General features: G+C 44.1%; 1 protein-coding gene across 4 annotated transcripts in view; it reads left to right on the top strand.

Moving 5' to 3' along the window:
• The window catches only part of wdpcp (WD repeat containing planar cell polarity effector), a 203,293-nt gene that overhangs the window by 174,595 nt on the left and 7,158 nt on the right, over nt 1-21,540 (top strand). For 2 of the 4 annotated variants that reach the window (XM_059986134.1, XM_059986135.1), the window contains exon 16: nt 9,746-10,205. The exons of 1 other annotated variant lie outside the window; for it this stretch is intronic. In XM_059986134.1, the coding sequence (XP_059842117.1) occupies nt 9,746-10,007 (262 nt within the window). In that variant the 3' untranslated portion in view covers nt 10,008-10,205. Of the gene's footprint in view, nt 1-9,745; nt 10,207-21,540 lie in introns of those variants that run through there. One more of the 4 variants, XM_059986132.1, reaches the window with a different exon arrangement.

Raw genomic sequence — 21,540 nt, 5'->3', positions numbered from 1 at the left:
GTAAAAAAAGCTGAAGATGAAAAGAAGATGGCTTCTACAACAGGATAATGATCCCAAACACACCTCAAAATCCACAACGGACTAACTCACGAGGCGCAAGCTGAAGGTTTTGCCATGGTCCTCACAGTCCCCCAGCCTAAACATCATCAAAAATCTGTGGATAGACTTCAAAAGAGCAGTGCATGCAAGACAGCCCAAGAATCTCACAGGACCAGAAGCCTTTTGCGAGGAAGAATGGGCGAAAATCCCCCAAACAAGAATTGAAAGACTCTTAGCTGGCTACAGAAAGTGTATACAAATTGTGATACTTGCCAAATACTTCCTGAAAAACATTGTCTCATTTTTACTATGTACTGTACCAGCAGTTATGGTCGAAATGACAATAAAAGTGACTTGACTTGACACATGGGGTATTACTAAGTACTGACCATGCAGGGTGCCCAAACTTTTGCTTCAGGCCCTTTTCCTTTTTTGTTATTTTGAAACTGTAAAAGATGGATATAGAAAAGTAAAACAACATACACAAAATGCTGGTGGAATGCAGCAGGGCAGGCAGCATCTATAAGGAGAAGCACTGTTGACATTTCGGGCCAAGACCCCTCGTCAGTAATCTTGCTTAAAATATTAAACAAATGTGTCATCTTTAACTTTATGCCTTTTGGAAATCAGGTCATCTTTTACTCGCTTAGCTATTCACAGTAACTGAAATTCTGTCCAGGGGTGCCCAAACTTTTGCATTCCACTGTATGCTGGTGATATTAAACCTGTTTCTGACTCAACCATGGGTGCAACGTAAACAAAGGAAATTTTCCTATCAGATAATCTCAACATTTATGAAACACTAGATTAATGTGAGCAGGTGTGAGACAGAAAAAAAAGTGCATGTTCAAGTTGTGAAGTGCAAGTTTGGGGTGTTGTTGAAACTTGATACCACAACTCTGCCAGAAGTACCCAACAAATCAGGCAGATCTGTGGAAAAAGGAACACAAATATTACAAATGGATAATCTGACAGCAGAACTAATTCTGGTAAATGCACTAAAAGATACTGTGGATTTTCAGTATTGAGTCCAGAACACAGAATAGGCCCTTCGGCCCAAAATGTTGTGCTGAACCAATTAAATTTGTAATCAAATAGCCAAACAAACTAATCCCTTCTGCCTGTACAATGTCCCTATCATTCCATTTCCCTCTCATTCATGTGCTATCTAAACTCTCTTAAAAGCCCTTAATATATCTGTCTGTGCCTCTCCAACCACCCCAGGCAACACATTCCAGCCGCCCTCCATTCTGTGTTGAAAAAAAAACACAATAAACCTGCCCCTCGCACCTTCTTTGAAATTGCACTCGCATCATAAATGAATGCCCTATGGCTTTAGACATTTGAACCCTGGAGAAAAGACACTGGCTATCTACACTATGCCTCTCATAATCTTATAAACCTCTATATGATCTCCCCCCTCAGCCTCTGCAGCTCCAGAGACAACAACCCAGGTTTGTTCAAACTCTTATTACAGCACATGCCCTCTGATCCAGGTAGCATTCTGGTAAACCTCTTCAAAACCCTCTCCAAAGCCTCAGCATCCTTCTTATAATGGGGCAACCAGAACTATATTGCACTACTCCCAATGCAGCCAAACTAGTGTAACACTTACCCAACAGGCTGGTATATGTCTAGGGGAAAAGGAGATCCAGCCACTCACCAATCCCACCTCCCGTACACGCAGGTGCTGTGAGAATCGAGTTTATGCCTCGCGCCCGCCCACAGTATCAAACCCACAACAAATACCGTTATGAAATACACTTTAAAGAGTTTACTAAAATGAAAAGAGTATTAGGCAATACAATATATATGCAAGGGAAACAAACGAAACAAAAAGGCGCCAACTTATCAAAGTTCAGTCAGTTTAGAGCACATCGTTGGAGCTCAAACGTCGAACCATTTGACCCCTCGTCGCTTGCCTCCAGCCGCCACGTCTTCGCACCTAGGACCACGCCCGGTGGTCTTCCGAACAGTGCAGCGCACGTCCACCTTCCTCCCACTCTCTACCAAAAGCCCGCAAAAAACCCCTCCCCCAAGTTCCCAGCCTCACAAGACAAAATAACATTCCCCATTGGTTAACAATGAATACAATTACCATTTCAACAAGTATAAAGCAAAACAACTGTGAGAGAAACACTTATCAAAGAAGCATTCCTACTCTGAACAAACCAAAAAACCCATTTTGAGTAACATACACAGGACATTGTGCATTCTCTCCCCACCAGCAAATGTCATGCCCTCATGGCATTACCAGAGTTCCCCAACGCTTCTTGCAACACACAAAACCCAACCCAGGTGCAGAAAACAGTGACATAACTACCCAGAGCAGTAGAAATCACACTCAGTTCTCCTGGCACCACATATGTCAACCGCTCCGGGGGGCGCCTAATCCTCTGAGATCTCCATACTCCTTCTGCCCCACTGGGCTCCCTCTTCACCTGCAAACCCACTGTCTCGGACTCCCCAGGTCTACCTGACAGACCCTCACCTGAAATCTCTCCGGCTCACGCTCTGGTTCCACAGTCTCTCCCCCCAATGTTGGCTGCCTCTCCATCTGACCCTCAAGACCTTCCCTCTTCCCACCCAACTCAGTATGGGAAGAGCCAGGAGCCTCCTCTTCTGGTACTGGAGCGCCAGCGAATGGGAACAGGGGCCACTCACCTGAGTTGTCCTCTTCCAAATTGGTAGCCATTCCCGGGTGAGGGACCCGTCCCCGCTCTTCAGCAGCGGGCTCTTCCCTTTCTCCGCGCCCTTGCAGAGTCCTTGTACTAGGTGCATCCTCCCTCTCGGGCTCCTTATCCACCTGCACCGCTTGACCCAGGGGCAGCAGGTGATTCCGATGGAGTACCTTGATGGGCCCTTTCCCAACCTCAGGTTTCACCTGGTAAACTGGCAGGTTCAGCATCTGGCTCTCTATTACATAGGGGCTGGCCGCCCATCGATCAGCCAGCTTGAGCTTACTAGGGAGTCCCAAATTCCGTAAAAGGACCCGGTCGCCCGGCAATAATTGGACAAACTTCACCTTTTGATCATACCGCATCTTATTTCTCTGGTTTTGTTTGGTAGCCGCTGCCTCGGCCAACTCATATGCCCGCTGTAACTCCCTCTTCATGTCGGACACATACTTTAGATAGGACTTCCTGGGTAATTCACCCACTTCACCCCCAAAACACAAGTCAATTGGCAACCTCGCTTCCCGCCCGAACATTAGATAATAGGGCGAGTACCCTGTAGCATCATTGCGAGTACAATTGTAACAGTGAATCAATTGTCCAATATGACGACTCCATCTACTTTTCTGCCCAATCTCCAGCGTCCCGAGCATATCCAACAGGGTCCTGTTGAACCTCTCTAACTGAGGATCTCCCTGTGGGTGATAAGGGGTAGTCCTGGATTTCTCAACCCCAAGCATAGTCGGTAATTCATGGGCGGCTCTCAAAGTCCCGCCCCTGATCACTATGGATTCGCTTGGGAAGGCCGTAATGAACAAAATACTTCTCCCATAGCACCTTCGCCACTGTCGTCGCCTTCTGATCCTTAGTGGGAAATGCCCGAGCATAGCGAGTGTAATGATCGGTGATGACCAAGACATTCGCGGTGTTGCTGGTGTCAGGCTCAATCGACAGGAAATCCATACATACCAAGTCCAGAGGTCCCGCACTCTGCAAGTGCGACAGTGGAGCCGCTGACACTGGCAGGGTCTTCCTCCGGATGCAACGACTGCATCCCCTACAGTATTCTTCGACTTCCCCCCTCATCTGGGGCCAGTAGAACCAGTCTTTGAGTAATCCATAGGTCTTTTCCATCCCCAAGTGTCCAGAATCATCATGTAAGACCTGGAGTACAGCCTGTCGATACTCCTCCAGCAGGACCAATTGCCAACCGCGGGGTTGGTCTGGAGGCGCTGTTACCCGGTACAAGTTTTGGTTCTTTAACTTTAACCGAGACCACTCCTTCAATAACAGAGGCACGAATGGGTGTTTCGCCTTCTCAGCCAACGCCCCATCCCCCTTCTCGACCGCTCTCCACACTGTGCCAATGCCCGGGTCGTTTTGCTGAGCAGTTGCCACTTCCCCCGGACTCAGTTCCAGCAACTGTTTAGTCCCCAGTGCGGTCAGGTCACAGTAAACTAGCGGTATGGCGTCGTCAAAACCCCTCAAGTGGCTCTTTCCATCCTCTCTCTTCCCTCGGCCTTCACGGTGATTGCAAACTGACACATCGCCTGCACTCGGGGGGCAGGGACACTCTCCCACTCCTCGTCCTTCTCCTGTCCCCCCGGCTCCCGGGGTGGTACCTCAGGCTGAAATCATATACAGACAAGGCTGCCAGCCACCGATGTTCTGTGGCATCCAGCTTCGCCGAAGTCAAAATATAAGTGAGGAGATTGTTATCCGTTCTCACTTCAAACTTGGCTCCGTACAGGTAATCGCCCAGCTTGTCCACCACCGCCCACTTCAGTGCCAGGAACTCCAACTTGTGAGTGGGATAGTTTCTCTCAGATGGCGACAAGCTTCGGCTGACAAAAGCTACCGGCCTCAATGCTTTGCCATGCTCCTGGTACAGAACAGCCCCTAGACCCTCTCGGCTGGCATCCGTGTGCAGCACATCGGGCTTCCGGGGCCTGGGTCAGTGACCTTTTCAAAGATCAGAACACCTCTTCACATCGATCATCCCATCTTGAGTCAAAGGGTTCCGGCGGGTTCCAGTATCCTGTCTCTGGTCCCCCTTCCTTTTCTTTCCCACTGGGGGATAGCCACACAACAGCTGTGTCAATGGATGACACACTTTTGTGTATCCTTCCACAAATCGGCGGTAATACCCACAGTACCCCAAAAATGAGCGCAGAGTGCCCACTTTCTAGGGTCTCAGCCAGGTGGTCACAGCCTCTGTCTTGGTTGGATCAGTAGCCACTCCCTCTTGTGAAATGATATGGCCAACGTAGCTAACCGATGACCTGCAGAACTGGCATTTGTCTAGGGAAAGCTTCAACCCTTCTTCATTAATCCGGCCCAACACCTTCAACAGCCTCTCCTCATGTTCCTCCAAAGTCGATCTGAACACTATCAAATCATCCAGTTACACCAGCACCTCTGACAGATTCATATCCCCCACAGTTCTCTCCATGAGCCTCTGGAAGGTGGCTGGGGCTCCCGATATACCTTGGGGCATTCGTTCGAACTGAAAGAACCCCAGCGGGCAGATAAAAGCGGTCTTCTCTTTATCGGTCGCACTCATCGGGATCTGGTAATACCCACTTCTTAAGTCCAGCACACTGAACCACTTCGCACCACTCAGGCAGGCCAATGCATCTTCGACTCTTGGGACAGTATATTGATCAGGGACAGTTCGCCCTGATCAAGTCCTGTAGTCAACACACATGCGCACTCTCCCATTCTTCTTCCGTGCCACCACTATTGGGGACGCATAAGGACTTCGAGACTCAGCTATGATTCTGGCTTCCTTCAACTTGCACAAGTGCTGCCACACATCCTCAACATCTGCCAGAGCCAGCCGCCGGGATCTCTCTCGGAACGGGGTGTCCTCCCGGATGGTGTGGCGAGTGCCTTTGGAGCAGCCAACATCAAACTCGTCCCGAGAAAAAATAGCTTCCATCTTCAGCATCTTCTCCACTAGCCGGCGTTTCCACTCCGGCAACACTGGGGAATCCCCGAAGTTAAAGGCTTCAGCGGTCAGCACCCTTCGATGCTCCGATCCCTCCCCGTTAGGGGTCCTCACTGGTGCGCTAGACATTACCGTCACTGGGAACAGATGTGCTAGTGGCATTCCACTCTTAAAGGTGATTTCTCTTGCCGTGGTGTTCCTGACACTTATAGCTATTCGCCTCGCATGTACCACTTCTGGTCTCTCCACTTCGGGCCTCACCAGCACCCCCGCCAGAAATCATGTCTCCCCTTCAAGATCGTCTGGGGTGTCTACTAACAGGGCTTCCCCCATCGGCACTCCTGGGAATCTGGGGGTCCCCATCACTAGTGCTACCTCCTCTGGTCGGATCACCTTGGGCCTCGCCTGCGTACACCACAACGTCCCTCATTTACACTCCGGGTCCAGCCCTTGGGAGGCAACCCCTTCTTCGAACACCGCTAGAAACACTGGATGCACCGAGAGGGTCTCCAGAAAGTCTTCCCCCACTTTCTCCTTACAAGCTGCCAGGAGCCGTCGCACCACAGGGGAGTTAGTCCCCACCAGGAGGGCAGCACCACCAGTTTCCATCGGGTCAGGACACACCAACATCTCAATAGCTACAGACACTCCCACATCGCCCTCCGAGAACTCCAATCTCACCAATAGGTACCCATCGTACGGGTAGTCACTCTCGCTCAGACCCCAAATCTGCAGGGCGTCAATTGGGGTTACGGGCAAATGCTTTAGATATTGATTGTAGAAAGACCGGTACAATAAGGTCACCTGCAATCCCGTATCAAGAACGGCTTTTGCGTAAACTCCCTCTGTCCGTAGACCCACACTGGCACGGGGTCCTACCAGCCCATCTGGAATAGAGGCGTGGGCACCCGGTGGTCTTCCGGCTGATCTCTGGGAACGTGTTCCTCCAGAGGCTCCAGTCCGTTCCCTCACTGAGCCTCTCCTAAGTTTCCCGACACCTCTCCCTTCTTAGTCGCAGGGGGGCTTGTCCTCCGCGGGACTCCTTGTCTCTCACAATCCCACCTAAAGTGTCTCTCCTCTCCACAGCTATAGCACACCCTCGGCCGCCCACAGTCCCACCTGAAATGCCCCTCTTTCCCACAGTTAAAGCACACGCTGCCTGCCGCCCCTCCTCTCCCAGGACGGCTCCCGCTCCCAACCCACTGCACTGGTCGCCCCCGGGAGTGGGTACCTCCCCTGTCCCTCCCCTCCAGAGGGGGTTCCCTGCTCTCCGGGGGGTTGTCAATCCTCCACCCAGCCACCACTTCCTGTATCGCTGAAAATCACTCCCGTAGGCCCGTGCTCCTTTTCCGCCCTAACGCTCTCTCTTCCTCCCGCACCTCTCTAATCAGTTGCCCGAATGATGGAAGGGGGCCTTTCCTATAAGCCTGCCGGATAGTCCATGCCACCTTGTCCTCCTCCAGAGAGCCACTGAATATCTGACTCATCCTCACGCTAGCCACGTCAGGCGCCTTCACTACCCCCCGGCACCACAACCCCGTAAGCATCCCCTCCATCCGAAATATGTACTTGGAGAGCTTTTCTCCTCTCCGTTGTTCCAGGCATTGGAACTCTGCTAAAAGCAGCCAGGGTTCCCCTGACAATCCAAAAGCTCCCTCCAAAACTTCTATACATTCCTCCACTGAGGCCCCAGGCTTCTCAGCTTTCAACTCCCAGACTATTTTGGCTGCTAAACCCCTCAAACTTCCCACCAATTGCTGCCTCTTCTCCTCCTCCGAGCCTGGCCACTTCTCTAACATCAAAGACGTATGCTCGATCCAGGTCTCATAGTCCACCTCCCCGTCCGGAGTAGGCTTGACTCCGGAGAACACCCCCAGCTTCAGCCGTGGCCTCTCGGCTCCAAGGCTCCAAGGCTTCCACCCTACCTGGGGAGCGGGGCTTAGTTACGACTCCCTCCTCCCACCTCCCTTTACTAGTGCCAGGCACCTCTCTGGGGTCCACCTCTAGCTCTAGCTCCTCAGCCTCATCCTCGGAGAGGGTGTGGAGCCCCCAGAGCCCCGCCTCCCCCGGAACACTGACCATCGCTGGCAGTTCCAATGTCCTGACGTCAGCACTCGTACAAACCAACACCCAGCTAGACTACCTCTTTACCACACCGTCTAGCTACCAATTCTACCTGCCCAATACCCTTCACCGAACTTAAGCCCCGCACTATCGCGTCTCCCGAAACTCAAAAATTCAATCCGCTCACTGCACAGGAATACTGCGCCGGTACACCTTCAAATTCACACCAGCTGACAATCTTATCTCTGTCCATCTCCTCTCTGCTGTCTGCACGATTCCACAGCCCCTGACAATCCAATCCGGGACGAGCACCCCACAAATGTAACACTTACCCAACAGGCTGGTATATGTCTAGGGGAAAAGGAGATCCAGCCACACACCAATCCCACCTCCCGTACACGCAGGTGCTGTGAGAATCGAGTTTATGCCTCGCGCCCGCCCACAGTATCAAACCCACAACAAATACCGTTATGAAATACACTTTAAAGAGTTTACTAAAATGAAAAGAGTATTAGGCAATACAATATATATGCAAGGGAAACAAACAAAACAAAAAGGCGCCAACTTATCAAAGTTCAGTCAGTTTAGAGCACATCGTTGGAGCTCAAACATCGAACCATTCGACCCCTCGTCGCTTGCCTCCGACCTCCACGTCTTCACATCTAGGACCATGCCCAGTGGTCTTCCGAGCAGTGCAGCGCACATCCACCTTCCTCCCACTCTCTACCAAAAGCCCGCGAAAAACCCCTCCCCCAAGTTCCCAGCCTCACAAGACAAAATAACATTCCCCATTGGTTAACAATGAATACAATTACCATATCAACAAGTATAAAGCAAAACAACTCCAAAAACAACTTCTTATCAAAGAAGCATTCCTACTCTTAACAAACCAAAAAACCCATTTTGAGTAACATACACAGGACATTGTACACTAGTCTTTTAGAAAGTTGCAACGAAATTTCTCGACTTTTGAACTCAGTGCCTTGACTAATAAAGGCAAGCATAACATATGCTTTCTTAACCATCCTATCAGCATGTGTAGTCATTTTCAGGGAGCTATGAACATACCCCAAGATCCCTCTGTTCATCAACCCTGTAAAGGGCTACAGTGTACTTTTTTTTTGCAGTTGACCTACCAAAATGCAGTGTTTCACATTTAGCTGGGTTAAGCTCAATACTGAATCTGCAACTGATCTGTATCATGTTGTATTGTTTGCCAGTCTCCTACACTATCCACAAAACCACCAATTTTCACATCATCCCCAAACTTAATGACCCATCCATCTAAACTTTTGTCCAGGTCATTTTTATATATATATCACAAAAACAGCAGAGGTCCCTGTACAGATCCTTGTGGAACACCTTAATTACAGTCCTCCAGCTGAAGTAAGTCCCTTTGACCACTACCCTCTATCTACAATGGGGAAGCCAGTTTTAGATCCAAATGGTCAATTCATCATGGATCCCATGTATCTTAATCTTTTGGATGAACATCACACATGGGATCTCGTCAACATTAATAAAGTCCATGTAGATAACATCTATCTTCATCAATCACATTCGTCACCTCATCAAATTAGTAAGACACAACTTGCCCTGCACAAAGCCATGCTGGCTCTCCATAATTAAGCCATAGTCTTATCTAAATCCTATCCCTAAAAATTCTCTCCAGTAACTTCCCTACCACTGACATGAGACTCACCAGTCTATAGCTTCCAGAATTATCCCTGGTTCTTTACTTGAATAATGGAACAGCATTAGCTACAGGCCAGACCTCTGGAACCTCGCCTGTGGGTAAGAGGATAAGATGATATTGGTCAAAGCCCCAGCAATCTCATCTGTTGCTGCTCTCAGTAAACTGGCATATATTCCATCAGGCCCTAGGGACAGCCACCATAATGCTCCTCAAAAGTTAAAAGGATGTTAATCTAGATGAGGCACCTTCAGATGAAGAATTTTGGGATAACCATTGCATGTGAATTCTTGAAAAAAGGTGATTTTCTTCTTTCTTCTTGAGGTCTGCACAACTGCAGTATGTATCCACTTGGCTGAATAGCATTCAGATGCAACTTCAGAGAAACAACCTTTTAACTCCTACTGAACAGACAAGAAAGAGGCTAAGCCTACCATACATCAGGAATATTTCCAAAATGACAGCAAGACTGCTGCAACCACACGGAATAATGGTAGCACACAAACCCAACACAACCACCAGAATGCTTGTCTCAAGATTCAAAGATCCGACAGTCCATGTGGAGAGAACAAATTTATTATACTAAATCCAATGTGGAGACTGCTCCAAACACTCAGGCCAATCAGTTGGACCAATATATACGCGAATACTCAGCAGAAACAACATTTAAATCTGCACTGATGGTGTCACCTCAACTGGTGACAAAATGTTTGTGACCTAAACTCCAGGCTCAGCGAACTACTGAATATACATTTATTGAGTATGCCCACAAGAAAATCAATCTCAGAGTTGTATGGCAACACTTATACTTTGATAATAAATCTACTTTGAACTTTTGTCAAAGGCCTTCGTGTGAAATCTTTAATGATGCATTTGCTAAGAAGAGATTACCCGTGTCTTTTTATGAATCTACTATCTCTCTAATTCTTAAAAAAGATAAGGATCCTACTTTATGTGCATCTTATCGCCCTATATCGCTATTAAATGTAGACTCTAAGATTCTTACAAAAATTTTAGCTATTAGGTTAGAAAAGTTACTATCACAGATTATTTCAGAAGACCAAACTGGTTTTATTAGGAATCGGTATTCCTTTTTTAACGTTAGAAAATTGATTAATATAATTTATACTTCATCACCCACAACCCCAGAATGTGTTATTTCATTAGATGCTGTAAAAGCTTTTGATAGAGTTGAATGGACATACTTATTTAATGCTTTGAGAAATTTTAATTTTAGTCCTAATTTTATATCATGGATTAAACTAATATATTATAAACCTGTTGCTTCTGTTCTTACAAATAATTACAGATCCTCTTTTTTTCAATTATCTCGTGGAACGAGACAAGGTTGTCCCTTAAGTCCTTTATTATTTAATATCGCATTAGAACCTTTAGCCATTGCTATTCGTGAATCTCCTAATATTTTTGGTATTACCCGTAATGAGAAGTTATACAAGTTATCACTTTATGCTGATGACTTGCTGTTATATATTTCTGATCCTGACAGGTCTATTCCCACTATTTTATCCTTGTTGGCTCAATTTGGTAGCTTTTCTGGTTATAAACTAAACTTGGATAAGAGTGAATTATTCCCTTTAAACGCGCAAACTTTATTGAATGACAGGATACCATTTAAAGTTGTTACTGATAACTTTATCTATTTAGGTATAAAAATTACCAAGAAATATAAAGATTTATTTAGACTGAATTTTTTACCTATGCTTCATCAAATTCAAAAACTTACTACAAGATGGTCTCCCTTATCATTAGTTGGTCGGATTAATGCTATTAAAATGATGATTTTACCGAAATTTTTATACTTATTTCAAGCCTTACCAATTTTCATTCCTAAATCTTTTTTTGATAACATTGATTCAAAAATTTCCTCATTTGTGTGGCAAAATAAAAACCCCAGGTTAAGTAAAAGGCAATTACAAAAATCTAAAAAAGATGGTGGTTTAGCTTTACCTAACTTTAGATTTTACTATTGGGCGAATAATATTCGTAACTTAATATATTGGAAATTAGATTTGGATTCACCATTGTGCCCACAGTGGGTAAATTTAGAATGCAATGATGCACAGGGATATTCTCTATTCTCCGTTCTTGGTTCTTCTCTTCCTGCTGATTTAGTTAAATTCAATAAACAGATTTCCAACCCTGTTGTCAAACATACATTACGAATTTGGTTTCAATTTCGTAAGTTTTTTACTCTGAAAAACTTTGTTCTTGATAGCCCTATCTTACTTAATTTCTTTTTCAAACCTTCTTTGACAGATCAAGCTTTTAGCATATGGAAAAGGGAAGGTATAAAATGTTTTCGTGATTTTTTTTTGAAGGTAGTCTGATGTCTTTCGACCAACTTTCCAACAAATTTAAGTTACCTAAATCTAATTTTTTTAGATATCTACAAATCAGAAATTTTTTACATAAAGTTCTACCATCCTTCCCCAATTCAACTTCAATAGATTTTTCCGATTTGATTTTTACCTTAAATCCTTGTCAGAAGGGATTAGTGGCTTTTATTTATAATATGATTATGAAGATACAACCAGAAATATCAGGTAGAATTAAACAAGAATGGGAAAAAGAACTTCAATATAATATATCAACAGAAAAATGGGAAAAAATTTTACAAATGGTTAATTCTTCTTCTATATGTGCTAAACATGCTTTAATACAATTTAAAATTGTACATAGAGCTCATATGTCTAAAGATAAGCTTGCTTGATTCTATTCTCATATTAACCCTCAATGTGACAGATGTCATTCAGATGTGGCTTCATTGACCCACATGTTTTGGTCATGTCCCACCTTATATAACTATTGGAAGGACATATTTGCTACCATTTCCTCAATTTGGAATATTGATTTACAACCTCATTTTATTACTGCAATTTTTGGTATACCAAATGAGGATGGTAATCGGTTTTCTCCTTCAATTAGACGAATGATTGCCTTTGTAACATTAATGGCCAGAAGGTCTATATTACAAAATTGGAAAGAAGTAAATCCTCCTACCACGTTTCAGTGGTTCTCTCAAACTATTTCTTATCTGAGCTTAGAAAAAATTAGAAGCACTATTTTTGACTCATCAATTAAATTTGAAGAAACTTGGGGACCGTTCATTCAACATTTTCATATGAATTAATCTGGCCTCTTCCAGACCTTCTCTCTGTTTATTCTTGTTCTGGTATGGAGTTCCGGAGTTTTTGACACTATCATATACATATAAACTGTTATTATTGCCCATGTTAGTTTAGTTTAGTGTTTTTTTTTCAATATATATTTTTTTCTTGTATTTTTAAAAATTAAAAAAAAGGCCTTCTAAAAATCTAAGTACGCAATATCTACTGACTCTCTTTCATAAATCCTGCTTGTCCTTTCCTTAAAGAATTCCAACAGATTTGTTAGGCAAGATTTTCCCTTAAGGACTTCATGCTGACTTTGGTCTATTTTATCATATTCCTCCAAGTATCCCTTAACAATCAATTCCAACATCCTTCTAACCACTGAGGTCAGGCTAACTGGCTTATAATTTCCTTTCTGCCTTCTTCCCTTCTTGAAGAGTGGAGTGACATTTACAATATTCCAGTCCTCTGGAACCATGCCACAGTCTATTGATTCTTGAAAGATGCCATTACTGATGCCTCCACAATCTCTTCAGCTACTTCTTTCAAAACTCTGGGGTGTAGTCCATCTGTTCCAGGTGACACATCTACCTTCAGACTTCTCAGTTTCCCAAGCACCTTCTTCCTTGTAATAGCAACTGCACTCACTTCTGTCCCTTGACATTCGCAAACTTCCAGCATACTGCTCGTCTTCCACAGTGAAGACTGATGCAAAAAGCTTATTCAATTTGTCCTCCATTTCTTCGTCCTCCATTACTACCTCTCCAGTGTCATTTTCCAGTGGTCTAGTATCTACCCTTGCCTTTTTTACTCTATACATCTGAACAAAACTTTTGTATCCTCTTTGATATTATTGGCTAGCTTACCTTCATATTTCATCTAGTCCATTTCATGCTGTTTTTTTTTTAAGTTTATGCCCTCACTTTTGCTTTTATGTTGGGTTTTACTTCCTTTGTCAGCCACGGTGGCATCATCCTGCCTTTAGGATAATACTTCTTTGGAATGTATCTATCCTGTGCCTTCCAAATTGCTCCCAAAAACTCCAGCCTTTGCTGCATTGCCATCATCCCTGCTAGTGTTCCTTCCCAATCAACTTTGGCCAGCTCCTTGCTCATACAAACTGACATACTTTACTGATCCTGAGAGAAATTGGGTTTCGTTACAGCCGTTTCATCATGCCTCTGTAATTCCCTTTACTCCACTGTAATATTGATTGCATCTGACTTTATCATCTCCCTCTCAAATTGCAGGGTGAATTCTATAATACTATGATCACTGCCTCCTAAGGATTCCCTTACCTTAAGCTCCCTAATATTTTGATTCATTACACTACACCCAGTCCAAAGTTGCATTTCTCCTAGTGGGCTCAAACTCCCTTACCAAATCCAATTTCATTATAAAACCCCAATTCAGAAAAGCTGATCTCCTTGTTGGCTGAATGACAAGCTGCTCTAAAAAGCGTAGGCATTCCCAAAATTCTCTCTGTTGGTGATTTTCCTGATCCACCAGCATATTGAAATACCCCATGACTATCGTAACATTGCCCTTTTCACATGCCTTTTCTATCTTCCATTGTAATTTGTACCTCACATCCTGGGAACTGTTGGGAGGCTTGTATACAAGTCCCATCAGGGCTTTTCACCCTTGCAGTTTCTTACTCCACCCACAAAGATTCTACAACTTCTGGTCCTATGTCACCTCATTCTTTGGATTTGATTTCATTTTTTAATCAACAGGGCCACTGCTTAACTGCCATTTATTTTGTTACAGTATGTATCCTTGGGTGTCAAGCTCCCACTATAAATCTCTTTCAGCCACAACTCAATGACGCCTACAATATCACACCTGTCAATCTCTGTTCTACAAGATCATCCACCTTATTCTGTATACTGCATCAATGCAAATATAGTGTCTTCAAACCTATATTTGTCACCCTTTTCAATCACCTCCTGGCCTGCTGTGTTCCATTGACTGTAATTTTGCCCCATCATCTGCCTGGCCTTCCTGACAGCCTTACTGCCACCTCTGCTTGTAAACCAACAGCCCTTTCACTCTGGTTCCCATCCTCCTGCCAAATTAGTTTAGATCTTCCCCGATAGCTCTAGGAAACCTACCCGCAAGGATATCAGTCCACTTCCGGTTCGGGTGCAACCCTTCCCTTTTGTATAGATACTTTCCCCAGAAGAGGTCTCAATGATCCAGAAATCTGAAACCCTGCCCCCTGAACCAGTTCCTCAGCCACACATTAATCTGCCAAATCATCCTGTTCTTACCCTCACCTGCTACGTGGTCCTGCTTTTCAGCTTCTACCTAGCTCTCTAAATTCTCTCTTCAGGACCTTCTCACTTTTCCTACCTATGTAATTAGTGCCAATATACACCAAGACTTTTGGCTGCTCAACCTCCCCCTTTAGTATTTCATAGGAGAAGAAAGAAGTAGAAACTCATCAGATACTTACTTTGCCCAAGCCTGTTCAAAGCCTGATGAGCCAAAGCCTCCCCACTTCAACCCTGGTCCACTCACACAATGGCCTCTCCAAAAACTTGGCTGCTTGTCCCAGCCTTAATCGTAACTGTGCTGCTGAAGAAACCAAAATCCTACGAAAGCTTTTTCTTTAAATCTCTCTCCATGACCTGAATGAGGCCTCTATTGCCTATTTGACTGTAGCGCTGAAAAAAAAAATTGCCTTCCTCTCCATTCCTTCACTGTCTGCCTGCTGCTCTGGTTCCCATCCCCCTGCCAAATTAGCTCAAACCTTCTTGAGTGGCATTAGTAAACCTCCAGCCAAAATATTGATTTCCTTCCAGTTTAGGAGCAACCACCCCTCTTATAGAGGTTACCCCTGCCCCAAAAGAGGTTCCAATGATCCAAGGATCTGAAACTTTGGCCCCTGCCCTAGTTCCTTCGCCACTCGTTCATCAGTACTGTCATCTAATACCTACCCTGACTAGCATGTGGCACCAGGAGTAATCCAGAGGTTATGATCTTGGAGTACTTCAGCCTCTTCCCGAACTCCTTATACTCAATGTGCAGGACCTCTTTCCCCTTTCTACTTATGTCATTATTGCCAATGTGCACTATAACCTCTGGCAGCTCACCCTCCCTCTTGAAAATAATCTGAGACATCCTGAACCTTAGCAGTTGGGAGGCAACACACTATCTCGGTGTCTCTTTCACAGCTACAGAATCTCCTGTCCATCCCCTACTATCATGTCTCCTATCAATAACACTCTGGCAGACTTTACCCTTCACTGCTGAGCCTCAGAGGCAGCTACAATGCCACTGGTCTGAATGCTGTTGTTTTGCCCTGCTAGGTCATCCCCCCAGCAGTATCCAAAGGGATTTGCTTGTTGCTGAGGGGAATAGCCACGGGGTACTCTGCACTGACTGCTTACTCCCCTTACTTCTCCTGGTAGTCATCCATCTGATTTCTGAAGCCTGAACTCTGACCATCTCAGTAAAAGGTTTCAGCCTCCCGATGATCTTGAGTACAACCAGCTCCGTTTGCAGTTCCTTTCCCTGGTCAATCAGGAGCTGAAGTTGGGTGCACTTCCCATTAATGCAGTCATCAGGGAGGCTATTAGATACCCTGAAATCCCACAGTTTACAGGAGTATCATTCCACCACATTAACTTACACTGAATCAAGGACTGAGGATCTACCTGTACTTGCCTGTTCCTCTTCTCTGAAACCTTTGACTTATGCATTCACCTTGGTCACTTACTTTAGCCTTTTCTTGCTGAGCTTGTTATATCTTTGGCTCTAACTTCTCCTCTCTACAATCAAATAAATCATTCTAAACAACTCAGCACCCTTCGCTTCTGCCTATTAAGCCAAAGTCTCCCACTCTAACAGTGCTCACTTTGCTTAAACCTAACTTCTTTTATTGGCCCTTGCTAAGTTACTAATAACCAAAGCAATGTCCTGCTCCTCAGAATGTCCCAACAGACACCATTCTCTTTTAAAAACTTGCCCATGAGGAACTGTCTCCAACTTTCTTCACAATCTTCCATTTCACTGAAAGTCCTGACAGACTTCCTTTAAACTGGCTGCTTCTCCTTTGTACTTTCTTTCTTCCAAAATCATTCAACTTAAAAGAATACTTTAAAGAGAGGATGGACAGGATTAAGCTGGTTTGAACAGTTTAAAAGTCCGAACAGTTTGGCTGCCAAAAATCAGAATGCTGCCCACTGCTGAATTAGTAATGCAGCTGATCAAGATGCTACACCAAAGATAAACAGACTGAGAAGAAAACAATCCTTTCATTTTTGTTTCTCAGCCTAATCTAGTCTCAGATGAAGTGTCATTGTCTTTTCTATCCAGCCAATAAAGCTTATGGTGATGGAATAGCAGCAAAATTGAAGCTTTATTTGGCTGAGGGAAAGCTGATGAAGAGGACAATCACTTCACAATCAAAGAGCAGAAATTGCAGCAGCACGCCCTAAGCTGTAATGCATGGGAAGACTGAAGATAACAAAAAAATTGTCAGGGTTTTGACCAGATCTTTATCATGTGTCAGCAGGCAGCCAGTTCAAACAAAGCTTGGTATCATTCAAAATCCAGTTGTCTATTGTAGTTACAAATACTATGGACATCAACAAATATTAACAAGGAAATGTGAAAAAGGGCCACAGGTTAAACTGTTGGCAGGAACATGCAATTAATGTTATTAAGGCTACTGCTGTGTTTGCAGTGAGATTGAATTGTGTCATTGATACTGTATATCAAATCTACAGAAGCTTTATGGGTTAATTTGTAAATTGCTGCATTAGGCTTATAGGACCAGGATACCATAATAGTGTAAAGGCATTAATTCCTATCCCGTCACTGCAGCTGAGGCATTTAAATTGTTAATTACACAAATTTAAAATTGAAAATGAACAACAGATTTCACCAAACTGATTTGCTCATGTCCTTTCCTTGTCTGGCCAAACATGGCTTGAGCTTATGCTATGTGATTGCCCTCTGAAATGCCCAAATGAAAATTTCAGAGGCACCTCATGAGGACAAATATATTACAAAAATCACATTTTCATCTGGTGTTCAAATATTTGGATATGTCCTATATTCATTTTTATTGAAGTCATCAGCAAAGAGTTAATGTCATGGGATGGTGTATTGGCAATGAGTCCTCAACATTAGTCCCTGTCCTTCATTTGTAACATAACAAAAATGGATGTGGTAACCTCCTGATTTCCAGCACTGCTGAATCACTACTAGTCAAAGCTGAACGCCACTTGGAAGAAATATTGTGGACATAGAATGTTCTTGAGGGGGAATGGGGGTAGGGTTGACAGGTTGGAAACTAGCAAATCAGTGCACATCTCCAGGAACAGTTCGACCATAACCATCTGAAATGATCACATACTGAAGGATGTGGCTACTAGACAATATATAGCAAGAAGTGTGAAGCATGAAATACCATATAGAAAAATCTAAATGAACTCCTCCACCACTCTACCCAAAACCTGTAGATCCATTAATACCAAGCTAGTGAACCAGTCTAGACTCAAGTATGTAAAAATAAGCTGCCAAATTGGAGAACCTACATGCTAAGCAGTGGAAGCAGCAATCACAAAACAATTCTCAAACCCAAAGGTCAGCTTAAAGCTTGATTGTACAGCCATATCCCACTGCTGAAACAACTAATGGACGAAGGCTCCATGACATCCTCGTTCTCAGTGACAACACCCAGGCAAGGACATAGGAAAACACACACACACTGGGAGGCAACTGTCCCCTCACCCTCTATCATTTAATAAGATCACGGCTGATCTGATTGTAATAACTCTGTTGCCAACATCCAGAAAACATTTCATCCACTTGCATATTAACTATCCTGACAAAAAGCCTGAAGCAAAAGCAGTTTTCAGTCACAAGTGTCAAGTGCAATGTTCCCTCTAATTTTTAGTAGTCAGTGTGTGCAAAAATCTTACATTGCGCAAATGTTTTTCCTGTGACAAAAGTATGTATGCACTGAATGTGCACATGGCACAGATTATGTAGGTTTACAAAATACATAAAACATAAAACTGCACAGAATAACAACAAAATAACATACATATGAGGAGTGATTGATAAATTTGTGGCCTAAGGTAGAAGGAGTCCATTTTAAAAAACCTAGCACATTTATTTTTCAACATAGTCCCCTCCTACATTTACACACTAAGTACAGCAGTTGTGCAGCATACAGATCCCTTCTTTGTAGAAGTCAGCGTCTTGGACCTCCGGAAGTGGTCCACAGCAAGGGGTGATTGATAAGTTTGTGGCCTGAGGTCGAAGAAGATGAGTTATACAGCTCTCGTTACATGCATGTATAGTTCAACTCTGAGTGATTATGCAGAAAGTTTGAAGTTAATAACTCATCTCCTTCGACCTTAGGCCACAAACTTATCAATCACCCCTGCTGTGGACCACTTCTGGAGGTCCAAGACGCCGAATGCTACAAAGAAGGGATCGGTATGCTCCACGACTACTAGACTAAGTGTATAAATGTAGGAGGGGACTATGTTGAAAAATAAATGTGCTAGGTTTTCTGAAATTGACTCCTACTACCCTAGGCCACAAACTCACCAATTACCCCTCGTATTTGTCATTTACTGTAGTTATTTTTTCTCTCTCTCCTGTTTTTGGCATTTACCCATTCTTTGTAAACTCTATCTAGACTAATAGAACTTCCATCCAATTGATTTAATTTTTTTCTTACATGGAAAATTTGAAATCATTAAAGTCTAACTGATACAGTATTTTCAGCTAGAAAATCATATTTTAGACATTTTAGACTTTGATCTCCTCTGGGTTTGATCGTTTTCACCCTTGCTCATCTTCACTCAACTATAATATGCGTAGCGCTCCTGTAACAGGTAATGACGAGTTCAGTTGCCTGAGCTTTTGTACACTGTCCAAATGCGATTTACTTGCCAAATGACACTTCCAGAAGTCAAATTTCCAAATATCATCCCATTTCTTTCCACTAGCAAATTCTCCAGCAACTTTCACATCACAACAATACAAACAGATAACTCCAGTTTCTGAATCATACATAAATATTTCTCGTAGCTGAACATTCATGACGTCATGAGCTTTCAGTGTAGCAGTTTCTACTATTTTGTTAAACCATTCAACTTTAAACAAACTTGCATTTCTTTTGTGCTTCACACCCTTTCTTCTTTTGTATTCGACATAGTGAATCAATATTTTTTTCAATAAAAACTTAATAAGCTATCTACAGGATCTGAAACAGATCTTTGCAAACTTTACGATATGAACACTATCTGCCAAAGATGGCTGCCGCCGTGATGCTGCTGTACAAACCGGAACAGGAAAAGTGAGGTGACATAAATTAGTGATGTGCATTGTGGTATTTAAAAAGCTGACTAACTAGTTAACAGAAATATTTAGCTAAAAATTATTTCCAATAAGTATAATTATTAATTACTACATTATTTTAGGTGACTAACCTTTTGTGCACACATTAATTTCCTTTGTGCGGTGGTTCAAAAACGTGTGTGTGCACAGACGCGCACAGCTTAGAGGGATCATAGGTCAAGTGGATATTCCTTCTTGGCCTACACCCTAACCCACCAGTCTTCATTTAGCACAATTCACTCTAATGTTGTCACAAATCAGCCAAGTATAATGACATAGTAAAGTCAATGGATACCAAATAAAACATGACCACAGAGCTGAATAGTAGTGTTCCAGAATTACCCTGCCTCTATCAAACTGTTCCAGCACAGCAACAATATTGATATTACTGCCCAAATATTCTACTACAAAAAAAGTAGGGCTGATCCAAATGAGTAAAGGAAAGTGACAAAAAAGCACAATGCTCTCAGCAATAACACACTCATTAGTACAACACTCACAAAATGCTGGAGGAACTCAGCAGGCCGGGCAGCATCGATGGAAAAAAGTACAGTCGACGTTTCTGGCTGAAACCATTCAGCAGGACTGGCGAAAAAAGCTAGGGAGTAGATTTAAAAGGTGGGAGGAGGGGAGAGAGAAACACAAGGTAATAGGTGAATAGGGGGAAGGATGAAGTAAAGAGCTGGGAAGTTGATTGGTGAAAGAGACAGAAGGCCATGGAAGAAAGAAAAGGGGAGAGGAGCATCAGAGGGGGTGATGGGTGGGCAAGGAGATAAGGTGAAAAAGGGAAAAGGGGATGGGGAAATGTTGGAGGGGGTTGGGAGGGCATTACCGGAAGTTTGAGAAATCGATGTTCATGCCATCAGGTCGGAGGCTATCCAAATGGAATACAAGGTGTTGTTCCTCCAACCTAAGTGTGGCCTCATCACGACAGTGGAGGAGGCCATGGCTGGACATATTGGAATGGAATGGGAAGTGGTATTAAAATGGGTGGCTACTGGGAGATCTGGTGGACAGAGTGTAGCTGCTCGGTGAAGCAGTCTCTCAATTTACTTTGGGTCTGACCGATGTACAGGAGGCCACAGCGGGAGCACCGAACACAGTAGACACAACAGACTCACAGGTGAAGCGTCACCTCATCTGGAAGGATTGTTTAGGGCCTTGAATGGTAGTGAGGGAGGAGGTGTAGCCCTTACAAGGATAAGAGCCAGGAGGGAGATCAGCAGGGAGGGACGAATGGACAAAGGAGTCGCGTAGAGAGTGATCCCAGAGGGAAGTAGAAAGTGGGGGGGGGGGGGCAGAGGGAAAGATGTGCTTGGTGGTGGAATCCCGTTGGAGGTGGCAGAAGTTTCGGAGAATTATGTGCTGGATGCAGAAGCTGCTGGAGTGGTAGGTGAGGACAAGAGGAACCCTATCCCTGGTAAGGTGGCAGGAGGAAAGGGTAAGAGGATGTGGAGACTGGTGGGGTGGTAGTGGCTTCGGTTGCACCTCACCATAAAATAAGTGACTGCCGACATTATTACAGTTTTGGTACAGACGTACCCTCAACTTCAAGGCAGGGTAAGTAAGTGGAGCAGCAACAAGCTGTTCAACATCAGCGATTCCATACGATTGAAGCTA

Source organism: Hypanus sabinus, chromosome 12 (assembly GCF_030144855.1).
Source record: "Hypanus sabinus isolate sHypSab1 chromosome 12, sHypSab1.hap1, whole genome shotgun sequence".
Lineage (NCBI taxonomy): Eukaryota > Metazoa > Chordata > Chondrichthyes > Myliobatiformes > Dasyatidae > Hypanus > Hypanus sabinus.
This window is presented reverse-complemented; position numbering and strand designations above follow the sequence as displayed.